Source organism: Rutilus rutilus, assembly GCF_951802725.1.
Source record: "Rutilus rutilus genome assembly, chromosome: 7".
Classification (NCBI taxonomy): Eukaryota; Metazoa; Chordata; class Actinopteri; order Cypriniformes; family Leuciscidae; genus Rutilus; species Rutilus rutilus.
The window spans coordinates 18,692,318-18,708,143 of record NC_140221.1 but is presented as its reverse complement, the minus strand read 5'-3'; the positions used below and the strand labels follow the sequence as shown (position 1 = coordinate 18,708,143).

Here is a 15,826-nt window from a genome sequence, read left to right as displayed (position 1 = left end):
TGTCGTTATTAGGTCTAAAATTTATTATTTATTAACTGGCACTTACTTGAAGTTAAGTATGACAGTGACAAAATGGGACAATTTCCCATTACAAAGAAGCTGAAAATGTACAGTATTTGTGATGGAAACATGATTCACATGTTAAAAATTATTTTACAACATGTGCAAATATATTTCACATGAGCTCCACATTATAACCTATAGAAACATGTTTTCCACATGTGCCACATGCTCAATTATGTTCACATGTGGTGAAATGTTGTTCACATGTGGTGACATGTTGTTCACATGTGGTGACATGTTGTTCACATGTGGTAAAATGTTGTTCACATGTGGTGACATGTTGTTCACATGTGGTGAAATGTTGTTCACATGTGGTGACATGTTGTTCACATGTGGTGACATGTTGTTCACATGTGGTAAAATGTTGTTCACATGTGGTGAAATGTTGTTCACATGTGGTGACGTTGTTCACATGTGGTGAAATGTTGTTCACATGTGGTAAAATGTTGTTCACATGTGGTAAAATGTTGTTCACATGTGGTGACATGTTGTTCACATGAGAACACATGTGATCACATGAGGTCACATGTAATCACATGTGGAAAACATGTGATAACATGTAAAATTCATGTGTTTTTTCTGTAAGGGTATGTAGCAAACCTGGTTTTATCAAAATAAATGTACAATTTGATAAAATTAAACTGTATGCTGCTCAAAATGTTCCTATTTTGGTGCTATTTCAGGCTTTAAAATAATTGTGGTAACACTTTATTTTACAGTGTCTTTGTTCCATATGTTACATGTACTTATTCTAGTTACTGAGAGAAACAAATTAAAGTAGCTGTTTACACGACACCGTTTTCAACTAAAAACATACAAATTGTATGCGTTTTGGCCGTTCATCTACACAACAACCGCGTTTTGGGTGCCTGAAAATGCAAACTTCTCCGTGTAAACAACAAAAATGCAAATCTCTGAAGACGATGACGTCATGCACATGCTATTATGTATTCAGTTTATAGTGTTTTATCGCAGCAGCAGAATATAGCGTTTTTAGTCGATTTCGCAGAACTGTGTGAAGGGGGATCATTTTGAAAATGGTGTGGTCTGTATGCGGAAAACCTTTTGTTTTTATAAAAAAACAACATTATTATGATTGAATTAAATTTTTTAATAGTATTTTAATATTTATTAGTTTGTTTATATAAACATTGGCTGAAATTCCAAAGAAAACAAACATTAAAAAAAAAAAAAAAAACATTATTTAACCCTTAAGTGTCACCGTCCCACCCCATATATATTTAGACCAATAATATCTTAGTAAAAACCTAAAGTAATATTGACAAACTATATATCATTTGAAAGCTTACAATCTCTAGTTTTCATATTTGGTGGCTGTTTTTAAAAAATAAATTACAGAGGAGCAGTAATTTATCAAATTGCAACAACAATATTTCATATTCATTAGGCGTGTTTATGCCTTTATTTTGAAATAGAAATAAACATGAAAAATCATGAAAGATTGGTAGAAACCTCAGTTGGGGTGGGGGGTGGGGGGTGGGGGGTTAAAAAAAGTCTTATTTAATCTATCAAGTAACTAAATATATCACATAATGTCTCCTTTTAACTGTATCAGTAGTAAGTCATAAGGACACACGCAACACACTGATGGCACATAATAAGAGCATGATGAGTAAGAAATAGTTATAGGAAGCATAAGTGACATTTTTTACTGTAGATTTGATTAAAACTCCACAGAACCTTTGAGCTAAACAGTGCTTCTAAACTGCCTGATATGTTAATGCCTTAACAGCTGGTTGAGTCTCAACACCCAAGCATCTGTCTGGTAAATCATATCATAGCACATATGGCCGTAATTAGCACAGAAACACAAATATTCCTACTGTCAAAGCAGGCAGTGCCTGTTTAGCACGCATAGTAAGTGGGCAAGTGTTGCCGGTTCATTGAATGGCTTCCATTAATTCATTGTAGAAGGAAGGATCTAAGAGCCCGTTTTGTAGCGGCTTACAGTGGGTGGCATCAAAGCATGTGCTAGAGGTGGCAGTTGTCAACCAGATGGTGCTGGCTGAGTTTAAAAGAGGTCAGAGATTTCCCGTCACAAACTTTGAGGTGTTTTATAATGAACCGTTTTCTCCCATTGCAAGTCTTGATTTTTGTTCAGCAAGTTCCGAAATAAAACAAAAACAAAGAACATCTATGCTCTAAAAGAATTGTTCCCAAAACTAAAACAATTGATGACTGTTCTCCATGTTTTCCATTCATTATCTTGTGTTTATCCAGCTTCAGGGAGAGGACACTGGTGACTTTGAGGCCACAACTGCTGCTGCTTTTCTCCTGTCCTCTGAAAGCAGTAAAACTATCTTCATCGCTGTGAGGGATGATGACATACCTGAGGCTGATGAGACCTTTGTGTTCAACCTCCGCCTGCAGGTAACGCTTGAACCAGGAAATACTGACTCTCTGCAGGTAGAGCCCAGTTGTAAAGATCTATGCATGTAATTAAAACCCAGACAGCAAAATAGTGTCGGCTCAGATCCGGGCCACATCTGGTGCATGTGGATTCCACGCGTACCAGATGTGGGCCGCGTACCAGATGTGGGCCGGATCTGGGCTGACACTATGTTGCTGTCTGGAAAGGGTGTAGGTTCAAATCCAGTAAAAGCTGGCCGATAGTGCCTATAAGCAAGACACTTACCCACGGTTTCACAGACAAGGCTTAAGCCTAGTCTCAGACTAAAATGCATATTTGGGCTGGTTTAACTGAAAGCAATTTGCTCTGACAAAAAATATGTTAGTGCCATTGTTTTGTCTCAAGATGCACACCAGTAATGTGTTTTTAGTTTTTTTTTTTTAGTTTTTTTTTTTAAGGTATATTTATTAAAGCTATAAAAGGCCTAATCCTGGCTTAATCTAAGCTCTGTCTGTGAAACCGGGCCTTAATTTCAGGTTGTTCAAGGGGGTCTCCTTGTCTATTAAAATAAATAAATAAAATAAAATAAATAAAACATCCTTGAATATTTATATCTTAGCATCCATAAAACAAGATCAATTTACGCAGCAAAACTGTGTAAGATAATAAGGCTTTTTAACCCCATTACCCCATTTTGTTTTTAATAATTTTATGTGCTTGTAATTTTTAGTATTTTTAATATTTTGTATTTAGATTTCATTTATTTTTATTTCAGTTTAAAATTTTCACATTTTGTTTAAATCTTCCGATTTTATTGCGGTTACATTTTTAGATGCAAGTTTCTCATATAATAATTATGTTTATTTTATTTGAGCTGTATTTCAAATTATGCAATTTATTTGCAATTAGTTTTACTTAAGAGTTTTATGAGATTAATGCTTAAAACAATAAAACATTTTCCAGCGCAGATGAAAAATAAACTTTAAATATGGTTAAATGGATATTTCACCGCTGGAAAGATGAATGTGTATTTAATTTGGGTCATTTATGTAGTAGAAATGTGAAATTATTTTAGAAGTTGGTGCCTTCTACAGGGTGGGCCATTTATATGGATACACCGTAATAACATGGGAATGGTTGGTGATATTAAAGTCCTGTTTGTGGCACATTAGTATATGTGATGGTCACCACCCATCTTGAGGAGTTTGCCCCCTCACATATACTAATGTGCCACAAACAGGACTTTAATATCACCAACCATTCCCATGTTATTACGGTGTATCCATATAAATGGCCCACCCTGTAGACTGAGAAAAGCCAGAAAATGTATTTTTGGCTCATGTGGATGAAAAACAACAACTCCCAGAATGCACTTGCTTCGCTGCCCTACGAGGCCACTTCCAAGCCACGCCTACCGGTTACAGAGGGCAGTATCGGAAGAAATGATACAACTAGGCTACTAGTTTACCTGAAACTGAAAAGACGCCGTTTTATCGTGAGATCCCACCCCCTATGGGCGGGTTGAAAACATGCGGAACTAGCTCCTACTACTGGCTGTAGTCTCTAGCCTCTGGCCAAAAAAGCCTCCGATGACGCAAAATGACGATTTTTGCGTCATCTGAGGGTTTTTTTGCAGACACACAATACAGAAATCTCTCCTCTCAGGGAGACATGAGGGAGGGAAGCACGGTCATTTGAAAATACTACCGGGTTTCCACTGATACAAAGCTTAATGCTATTGCTAATCAGTGAAGTATCCCTTTAACTGAAAAAAAGGACTATAATTCTGATTGAGAAGAAAAATGACTTTTTGCTGTGTGACTTAAAGGTGCTTCATGCAAGCATCGGCTAAGTAAGCGTTAAATTTTAATGCTTCCTCTGCCCATTTTACGAGTAATCCATCTCAATAGTGGGAATCCCAGAGTGGTTGAAATTCTTGCTTGAGTGGACAGCACTGAAAGCTTGTCAACTCTTCAACCACAGCTCAATGGCCCATAAGCCTTTGCATGGTCTTTGATGGGTTCCACTAACTTTTTATAAGGCTTAAGTAATGGCACTGCAGCAGCAACCCTACGTTAGAAGTCACCTTCAAGCGAAATAACCAACTGTGACAGCCACAACTGTCAGTGCCGTAAGATTAAAGAGATGTTATGCAAAGCTAATCACTATAAGAAAAGCACAGGCCTGGAAATAAGCTTCCTATAACACGCAAAGGAGGTGAATCTCCTAGGAGTTTAATTTATGCACCACTAGTGGCACCAAATGGAACTGCAGAAATAACACCTGTTTCCAAAAGGTTTTCCTCAGGGTTCATGCTATTAGTTGATCCAGAAGATCCCATTGGGACCCTGGGTCCCCATTGAGACCCTTCTCACACAAAAAAAAAATCTGCCTAATTCACAACACGTGCGCGCACATATGAATTTGTTCTTAACCTCGTTCTAATGTTAATGAGTGACCACATGCCCAAGGCTAGTAATGTGCATAAAACACGGCCAAAACTATCAAGGGCTTTCCACACAACCTTCCTTTACAGTCTTTAGTCACTCTCAGCTCTCTAAAGACGATCCTTGAGAAATGTCATGTGTGTCAAATGTCAAACACACATTAAACACCTCTATTATGTTATTAACTTTTGTGAGACTTCCTATTCATTAGCTATAGATAAATAACTAGAAGAATAGAAAAATGCAGTAAACCGTTAAACTATTTGTGCTACAAACCAGTGTGTTTATTGTTACTATAATACATTTCAATTAAATAATGACAAATACCAATTTGCAATGTCAAGCAGCATAACGGATTGTTTTTGTACAGCTAATATAACTGGAAGCGTCTGACACTGAAAGCCTCACACATTCAACTTGTTCAACAAATGGCTAACCTCTCACTAGCCAGCGCATACTTAAATCTGATGTGTTCATGAAAAGCTTTGTATACAGATTTCATGCATACATTTGTGAGCCAGTGAATGAAGACACACTGTTTAGAAATTTGAGGAAAAATCAACAAATGGCTTACTTTTAGTCATCTCATTAAACATTAAACTAAGATGGAGGTATTTTAACATGAAAAATGACATTCATCACCTTAATGTGTTGTCTAAGGATGTGTTTCTCATAGCAGTGCCTCTCTGTACTGTGGTGTCCCAGTCTGTTGACAGTGAGTGATTAATGACAACAGGTCACGGCTCCACTGTCTACTTGTCCGCTGTTTAACAAATGAACCTTAGGCTGGCAGAATGGGGCAACTTAAGGGTAACAAAAGACCACTGGCATGAAATGAAACCCAAGCTGAAGGCACTAAAAGGAAACCGAGACAGTCCTTAAGAGAAATTTACATTAAACAAATGCTAATTATTGACAGACCAAAAAAAAAAAAAACATAATGGGGAAAAGAAAAACTGTTGTTTTATTCTTTATTTTCTGTGCTCCATTATCTCACTTATCATTTTTTTTTATTAAAATGTTTATAAGCAAGTCTTAACAAATGTCTGCTACTGATCTATCTCTATAAAAGTTTTCGTACACTGCAGCAGAAGGAGGAGGGAGAGCATTTGTGCGTTTTGGTACCGAGCTGGATCTTAGTCACGGTTAGCAGGGAATTGTCTGAGCGTGTGTATTTCATGACTGCGCTGCCACTGCAACAAGAGCTCTGTTGCTGAAAGAAATCTCTGTTATAGCTGGGAAAAGCTCATTTTAAAGGGATACTCCACTGTTTTTTGGAAATAGGCTCATTTTACAACTCCCCCAGAGTTAAACAGTTGAGTTTTAACGTTTTCGAATCCATTCAGCCGATCTCCGGGTCTGGCGGTACCACCTTTAGCATAGCTTAGCATAGATCATTGAATCGGACAAGACCATTAGCATCTCTCTCAAAAAAATGACCAAAGAGTTTCGATATTTTTCCTATTTAAAACTTGACTCTTATGTAGTTACATCGTGTACTATGACCGACGGAAAATGAAAAGTTGCGATTTTCTAGGCTGATATGGCTAGAAACTATACTCTCATTTCTGCGTAATAATCAAGAAACTTTGCTGTCGTACCATGAGTCCAGCAGGCGTAATGATATGACACAGCGCCTGAAGATAGTCCCCAGCTCAGTAACTTCCAACGTGACCGGGACTAAGTTTGTCTAACCTATTAGACCTATTTTCAGGCGCTGCGTCATATCATTACACCTGCTGGACTCATGGTACGGCAGCAAAGTTTATTGATTATTACGCAGGAATGAGAGTATAGTTCCTAGCCATATCAGCCTAGAAAATTGTTACTTTACATTTTCCGTCGGTCTTAGTACACGATGTAACTACAGAAGTGTCAAGTTTTAAATAGGAAAAATATCGAAACTCTTTGGTCATTTTTTTGAGAGAGATGCTAATGGTCTTGTCCGATTCAATGATCTATGCTAAGCTATGCTAAAAGTGGTACTGCCAGACCCGGAGATCAGCTGAATGGATTCGAAAACGGTAAAACTCAACTGTTTAACTCTGGGGGAGTTGTAATATGAGCCTATTCCCCCAAAAAAGTGGAGTATCCCTTTAATGGGGTGCTCAAAAAAAGGGTCTATATGGGGTTTGTGTTCTTATGTGGTAATGCTTTCTTTTTTGTACTCTGCATCATAGACACTCATACACACTTAAAAATATACATACAATATGTTAAATCTGAAATTCAAAATTTCTGCATTTACAGCTGCAGAAACTTTTTTTTATGGATTTCTGGATAAATTGGTTATAGTATTTGTTTTGAAAAAAAGAATAAAATAAAATAAATAAAATAAAAATATGGATCCAAGTGCAATATGTTCCTGGAACAACATCTGTGCTGATCCTGAAACAACATTCCAATCAACCAATCAGATTTGAGGGACAAGTTTGCAGTTTATGTCAAGATTAGGCTTACAACCAGGGTTAGGTGCTTCTACATCAGTGTTATTCACCTATAATCTCCCTCTGATTTTCGGGATAACAATGAACATGTCTTACTTGGCAAAATCACGGTGACCACACACACACACACACACACACTCACATCATTTTTTTATTTGTATCTCTCATTTCAATGATTTACTTTTTCAGAGCTCATCAAATGGCGTCACAGTGGGAACTCCAAATACTGCCACCATCACCATCCTGTCTAATGATAATGCCTTCGGAATAATTTCCTTCAACTCAGTAAGTTTATTTTTATTTCCTCAATGATCAGCAGGAAGAAGTTGTTCAGAGCATGCTGGGTAGGGGTGATTGTAAGAGTGAACTTTTTTTTACAAAAATAAATAAATAATAATAATTGGGGGTGTAACAATACCCTCATGTCACATTCGATACATATCACGGTACTGAACTCACGATACGATATTATTGCAATACTCCAAGACATATGATAAAAGGTTAACAAAAAATTTACTGTTGATTAAAATGCTAAATTTGATTTTACATTGGGGATGTAAATGAATAGGCTTGGACTTGGTGCTGGTAACCCGAATGCACAGGACAACGGTGACACCAGAATAAAAATGTTCATGATTCTGAAGCTGAAAATACAGAATTATTTTAGACGAATATGCTTGCACTCTGTCAAGTGTCACTCACTAGATATATTTAAAAAAAAATTTACTGGTAACATAAGACATTTGGCATTATCAGGACCAACACATATTCCCCCATTGCAGCATTATTATACATTATATTCAACATTATATATAGAAGTTTAATGTAGTACTGACACTAAAACTATGAAAACTTTTCTCACACAGTAATTTTCATTTTGGGTGAACTATCCACGATTCATATTGTCACCATCCACGATACATATTGGTGCACTTTTGTATTGCGATATATTGTGACACGATTATTGTTACACGCCTAATAATAATGTGATATTCTGAAGAGAGGAGAATAATTGTGAATGTCAGCAAAGCAACTGTAAGCCACATGACAATGTGACAATATGACGAATGTATTGCGTTGGGATTACATTCATAACACATACATTCATACTATGTATAGAACATATGGTTGTACTTCATTTTACAGTATACATATACTTACAGTGTACGTATCTAAGAAAGGTACTTACTTGTTAATATAAGGTAACTACATGGGTTAAGGTTAGGTTAGGGGTAGGTTCAGGGTTAGTACCTAGTTATTACCCAGTTATTGTAATTACTATAATAAGTACATTGTATGTACATGGGGAACAGGACTGTAAAATAAAGTGCTACTGAACATACATTTTTTAACACTTGCAAAGTAAGTACTTATTCAAAAGAAGTACCTACTCAGAGAGTAGGTCATGTCGGACACAGCCTAGTTATCCTGAGGAATTAGATTAGCTTTTTTTTAGCTAAACTCTGCAGGACTTTGGCCCTCCAGGAGCTGAATTGGACACCTGTGTCACAGGACCTCGTCTCTTACGCTGTTAATGCAGTTCCTGATATCCCTAATTTCTAATTTTGTCAGTACATGCATGAAACAGTGATATATGTTTGCTTTCTGTTTAGACCTCCCTCATTACTGTGGAGGAGCCAAGAGGTAGAAGCCAATATGTTCCTCTCACTCTTCTCCGAGAGAAAGGAACCTATGGGACTGTGACCGTCAACTTTGAGGTGAGCATTGCCAGAACGTTTTTGACTTTGCTAATGAAAAAAAGAAGAAGAAAAAGTTTTGTTGATTATATTGATTATTCTCTATCTATATTTCTTTATGAATTCACAGATTTTTGGAGGTCCAAACCCTGCCAATGAAGATCTCAGTCCAGACATGGGGAACATTACTTTTCCTCCTGGTCGTGCTGTTGTAGTTTTCAGCATCATGATACAAGATGACAAGGTACTGTTTTTATTTTTATTTTTAGTAAACATTAAATAAATCACATGAATAATGACAGGTTAAAGTTAATGTGAAACCCGTTCATAACTTTTTATTATCTCCATAAGGCACTTTTCTGAGAGAAAGTGTCTTTTTAATGAGAAAAACATGCAGGTCGAGACTTGATTTCATCCCTTCACAATTGATTGGATTGTGAGAAGTGGGTTATATTTACAGACTGTTGGGGAAGAGAGGCTAAAAAAATAAGAGGACCATGAATGTGTATTTTGACTATATTTAATATATTTCTAAATTTGTGTGTATGTTATAAAATGACTCTTAAAAATATGCTCTCAATAAGATAGTTAATAATCAAGGCACACAGATTTTTTTGTAAAATAGCATAAATAATTTTTTTGTGTTTGTTTGTTGTAATAACACTGATGAATTATTCATAAAAAATCCTGGAACATGCACTAAACACAAAATTTTGGTTCCTTTCTGACCTTAATGAAACGTCACATCAACAGTTAGATGTTCTGCATTAGTCTTAATCCTAATATGTCTTGTTTTTGATCTCACATCTCCTTTAGCTTCCAGAAGATGATGAAACCTTCACAGTGCGTTTGACAGAAGCAGCTGGCGGAGCTTTACTCAATCCTAACAGAAGCAGTGTGCAGATCAAGATCTCCCGTAATGATGCTCCCGTCCGCTTCTCCAAGCCCACACTGGTTGTGCCGGAGAACATCGGTGTCATTTCTCTTACCGTTACTCGTGGTAGAACTGAGGATGGTCTTCTGATCGGTTCTGATGACAGGACAGTGTCTGTGGCCTATGCAGTCGTTACGGGCAATGGAGCGGCCAGTGCTACACTGCTGACGGACTTTGTGGATCTACAGGCTGAGAGGATGGTTGTTTTCCCTCCAGGGATCTATGAAACAGAACTCCGCTTCAGCATCAGTGATGACAACATTCCAGAGATTGCAGAGTCTTTCCAGGTGGTTCTTCTGGAAGAGACCCTATTGGGTGACGCGGTGCTGATGACGCCAAGTATGGCACTCGTGACCATCGAGCCCAATGATAAGCCTTATGGAGTTCTGTCAATCAGTCCTTCCCCCATACAACCACACATTATCAATGAAGACCTGACCCCGATGTAAGTAGGATATTGTTAACAGTTTAAAGATACTTGTATTAATGTGTTCAATGTGCATGAGAATTATTGCATTATTTGATTAAAAGAGCCATATTGTCTTGGTTATTAACAGTGTGTCCTAACCAGGTGTAATGTAACAGGGAATAAGAAAGCCTATCTCTTCTATATTACACCAAATACACATGGCAGGTTGTCAAACCGTTGCACTGTTTCTGAGAAAAGGTGGAACATGTCAAATCCAATGTCTTCATTCCTTTTGGTAGTTGCAGAAAGTTCAGGGTACGATGCTCACTATTAACTAGTTGCTCATTAGCATGCATATTACTAGGAAATTGGCTGTTTATTAGTACTTATAAAGTACATATTAATGCCTTATTCTGCATGACCATATTCTACTACCTTACTAACTATTAATAAGCAGTAATTAGGTGTTTATTGAAGCAAAAGTAGTAGTTAAAAGTTAGTTAATAGTGAGAATTGGGCCCTGAACTAAAGTCAAGTCAAGTCAAGTTAAGTATATTTGTATAGCGCTTTTCACAATACAGATTGTATCAAAGCAGCTTCACAGTATTAAATTAAAATAATACAACAAGGTTTGTTTCTAGTGGAATTTATTGATTGATAAAATCAAATTAAATATCCCCAAAATATCCCCAACTGAGCAAGCCAAAGGCAACAGTGGCAAGGAACCGAAAAAACTCCATCAAGTGACCTAATGGTGTCCTAAAACTCCATCAGGTGACCCAATGGAGAAAAAAAAAAACCTTGGGAGAACCCAGGCTCAGTCGGGGGCCAGTTCTCCTCTGGCGTTTATGAACTAGAGGCCGGATTGTAGTTTGAACTGTAAGATTAAAAATATTATATGAATGCCTGGCTGAAGAGATGCGACTTTAATCTAGTTTTAAACTGGGAGAGCGAGTCTGAGCAACGAACAGTATCAGGAAGACTATTCCAGAGTGTTAAAGTGTGACCATAGTTGCTACTCATTTCAATTCAATGTATTTGTATAGCAGTTTTTACACTTTAGATTGTTCCAAAGCAGTTTATCAGTCAATAGAAAATAAAGTTAACAAAATTTCACACAAATTTCAAAACAAAAGCTAAATATAATTTGCTATACAACACACCATTAATTACTCACCCTCATGTCGTTCAATCTTTCATCTTCGTTCATCTTCTGCACACAAATGAAGATATTTTTATGAAATCTGAGAGCTTTATGTCCCTCCATAGGCAGCTACGCAACTGTGACGCTTCAAAAAGTTCATTAAGAGTTAAAAAGTAATCCATATGAATTGAGAGGTTTAGTCCAAAATTTTCTGAAGAGACACGATCGCTTTATATGCTGAACAAATTGGATTTAGGCTTTTATTCACATATAAACATTTATCAGCACACACATCAGATCTGGTAAATGGATGTGCAAGAACCAATGAGGTTCATTCTCGTGTGTTATGCAGCACGTTTCAGCTTCCGCAAAATGTTTTGTTCTCTCGCATCAAGTAGGTTCAGTTGAGCTTCTGTTTATGTTCGCTGATCAGTGTTTATATGTGAATAAAAGCATTCAATATGTTTATTATATAAAGCGATCAAGTCTCTTCAGAAAAAAATGGACTAAACCGCTCAAATTATATGGATTAGTTTTACGTTCTCTTTATGAACTTTTTGAAGCATCAAAGTGTCAGTTGTGTAGCTGTCCAGGGACAGAAATCTCTCAGATTTTATCAAAAATATCTTCATTTGTTTTCCAAAGATGAACGAAAGCCTTATGGGTTTGGAACGACATGAGGGGGAGTAATTAATGACAGAATTTTCATTTTTGGGTGAACTAACCCTTTAATATTTTTGTGGAAACCATGATACTTTTTTCAGGATTGTTTGATGAATAGAAAGTTTAAAAAAAAAGAATTATTTGAAAGAGAAAGCTTTTGTAACATTATGAATGTCACTTCTGATCAATTTAATAACCCAAACTTTTTAACAGTAGTGCGTGTAAAATATAATATGATGTAATAATATGATGTATATTATTAATTATATTTCATTAATTATAAATCATATACTGATAAAGTTTGTCTGTCTCAGATACGAAGGCATCATCATTGTGCGGAACGGAGGAACTCATGGAGCTGTTTCAGTTCGATGGAATATTACTAGAAACTCGATGGATAGGACTCCAGTCTCTGCCGACCTTAACCCTTCATCAGGTACCCTGAGGTTTGCTGAGGGCCAGATGAATGCTGTACTGCCTTTAAACATCACTCAAGACAACCTTCCTGAAGAAGCAGAGGCCTTCCTCCTCAGACTGATCCCAGGATCTGTACAAGGAGGGGCTGAAGTGGATGAGCCTATGGAAGTGAGTGCTCGGCATGTGTTTGGTTTTTAACTAATGCATTTAGAGAATGTGTTTGGATTGCAGATCAGAGATCGGTGGTTGCTCAATTCTGAGGTGGATTTAGTTTTGAAAGATTCGCGAGTTGACGTTGATGACAACTTGAAGCACTCTTTTTAATTTTTGGAAGGAAAATATTATTATTCATAGTGTGCCCGGGCACTGGTTGTCCTACATGTTGAAATGTCACCCGCTTTGATATTCTAGATGTTTATGCTTAATTTCAGACAGCCATGGTAGCAGATCCCTCTTGGACCTCACTGGGAGGTTTGTGGTGAGACATCCAGGGAGGTTGTTGTCTTACTCTGGCTCAGAACCACTTGTCAGAGAGGAAGTTCCCGGATCAGAGCTGGTTCTTAGTTACCATCTGGGCAGCACTAAGTCCTTTTAAGCGGATGTGGCGTAAAATGAGACACATGTGTCTCTCTGGCACAGCAGCATCACAGACTACTTGTGACACTGTGTCACTTGGGTGTTCCCTTCATGTGGTCCCAGCACAAAATAGCCCAGAGTATAGCCTGTGGGTGTCTGTGTGTTCTCTTTATAACGTGTCTGTTGCAAGTTTGATTATGTGTGAAAGGAGTGAATAAATCCAACCCGTGTTTATGTATAAACACATCAGTTACCCATAAGTGTAAGCAGAAGTTTGACAGCTGAATTGGCTTTGGAGGATGTGAAAACTAAGTGTGAGGAGCCTATTTATGTCAACTGTCCTTAAATTCACTGACAAAATCCCCAAATTGTAGTACTACAAATATTTAGAGAGGCCTTGTGCCTTGGTCTGATGAGGCTAGGGTAAATGACAGAGTAATAAACTAGCTCATGAATGCTATTTTTACGCTCTCGTGAGGTCTAATGAAAGAGAAGGGCTTTCTAAGATTAGTTCACTGTGAGTTTTACACAGATAGTCTGATGTTACATTTACTGTAATGAATGGTGACATTTGTTTTTTGCTGCTTGTTACAGGTTTCTATATAGAGAGGAATATATCAGGTTATGTTAGAGTTTATCGCAAGAGGAAACTGAACTTTAAAGTAATGTTTGAGTTGCAATCTATTAAATCCATCTGTGACACTGTGAATTACTACAGATAATATTGAGTCTTCCCTCAGTTATGATTGGAGATAAAACCAATCATAAACCAATTCTTTTTTGAGCATTAAAGTTGTCCAAATCCTCTTTTTTGGCATTGGGACTGCTGTTTTAGGATGAACTTCTGGTTGTCCATTACCAATGGAATTCCTGTAGGGTATTTTTTTCTTGATTCTTTACATCTCCTTTTGGTATATATATATTTGATATTTTGGATTTCACGTAATGTCAGCATTTACTCACCCTCCTGTCTTCCAAACCAGTATGACTCTCTTCATAAAATATATATATATATATATATATATTGAGAAAAGCCTAGTGTTTAGTTTAGTTTAGTTTAGTTTAGTTTAGTTTAGTTTAGTTTAGTTTAGTTTAGTTTATACAATAGAAATAATGGTCATTTAAACTTTTTGAAAACCATCATTCTTTATACGTCTTTTGTTTCCCACAGTTTTTTGAAACAATGTGCATTTTAAAGTTTATTCTGGAGTAATGTTTTGACCCATAGACTAAGTGCATTACTGTATATTTGCTTGTTGGAACAAAATAAAGGATGAGTGATTGAAATGATTGTCTATAGTAATTGTCTATAACTAAGCTTAACTATGGAAGACAGAACATTCCTGTAAGGAAACTGAACTATATTGTTCTTCCTTCACAGATGGTGTTCTTCATTCAAGATAGTGACGATGTCTATGGTCAATTTGGCTTTCATCCAAGAAAGAATCAAAGTATTCAGAGTCAGCCAGAGGGACGCTTCCTGTCACTTAGCTTCCTCCGAGAAGGGGGGACCATGGGAGAGGTACGACTTACCCTAACTGCCCTGTACATACCTGCCAGACCACTGGACCCCTCACGACCCAGGGATGGGGTGCTGAATGGTACCAGTGTCAACAGTGTGCTGTTCAGTTCTGGTCAGTCACAAGCTGAACTCATCTTGCCCATTCGAATTGATGCCTTTCTGCAGAATGGGGCTCATTTCCTCATTCAGGTAGGATATGTCATTCAAAGACCTTCTGAAAATGTCAAGAAATGCATATCAAATATATAGCTTGAATGCTCTGTGATTAAAAGCATCTGTATAAATATAAATGACTTTAATTATGAGGCTGTGTATTTATTTATTTTAAATTAAGTAAGTTGAAGTTTCTCTGTGAAGCTTCTTCTAAGAGTTTCTAATTAATTTTAAGTCCGGTACCTAAAAGCATCAACAGTTTGTTGCTCATTGATAAGCAATGTTGTGATGATGTGAAAAAAAAAAAAAAAGGCTTTTAATTCGCAAGTGTGCATTAAATTGATCACAAATTGAATAAATACATTTATAATGTTTCAAAAGATTTCCAAATTCAAATAAATGATGCTCCTTTGAACTTTCTATTCGTCAGTTCGTCCTGAAAAAAATGTATCATGGTTTAAACCACAGGATAATATTGCATTTACATTTTAAATTGTAATACTATCTCAGAAAAATATTTTTTTTTTCATCAAATAAAAGCAGCATTGGTGAGCATAAGAGACTTATTTTAAAAACCTTTACAACATCTTACAGACACAAAACTTGTGCCATGGGTTTTGTGTTGTCTTGTTGATTAAGCAATGCAGAGAAGCAATACAAGAGCCATTGAAAGATGCTATGACAGCAAAAATACTCTCATAGCATCTCAGAAGAGGATGACCAAGCATTTGAAGTGCTTGTTTGACAGGCAGAGTTTTCATATGACATTCCAAGATAATGAAACATTTCCAGTTGGCATTTGTTGCAAAAATGTATTTCCTTTTGACTGATATTGTTTACACTGATTTGTTGCAAACAGGTTTATTAACAGGTAATTGTTTGTTTTGTTTTGTCTCTCCTTAGTTGGACAGTGTGCAGTTGGAGAACATCACCCCACCGATCCCATCTGTGAGTCCTCGATTTGGAGGAGCTTTAAACATATC

The 15,826-nt window shown here is 36.8% G+C and overlaps 1 protein-coding gene across 1 annotated transcript in view; it reads left to right on the top strand.

The window, feature by feature from the left end:
- The window catches only part of adgrv1 (adhesion G protein-coupled receptor V1), a 161,439-nt gene that overhangs the window by 26,710 nt on the left and 118,903 nt on the right, over positions 1-15,826 (top strand). The window contains exons 3-10 of the mRNA XM_084413365.1: positions 2,305-2,454; positions 7,518-7,613; positions 8,942-9,046; positions 9,156-9,269; positions 9,842-10,404; positions 12,490-12,760; positions 14,550-14,879; positions 15,747-15,826. The exon at positions 15,747-15,826 is cut by the window's right edge and continues 97 nt beyond it. Coding sequence (XP_084269491.1) covers positions 2,305-2,454; positions 7,518-7,613; positions 8,942-9,046; positions 9,156-9,269; positions 9,842-10,404; positions 12,490-12,760; positions 14,550-14,879; positions 15,747-15,826 — 1,709 coding nt within the window. The remainder of the gene's footprint in view (positions 1-2,304; positions 2,455-7,517; positions 7,614-8,941; positions 9,047-9,155; positions 9,270-9,841; positions 10,405-12,489; positions 12,761-14,549; positions 14,880-15,746) is intronic.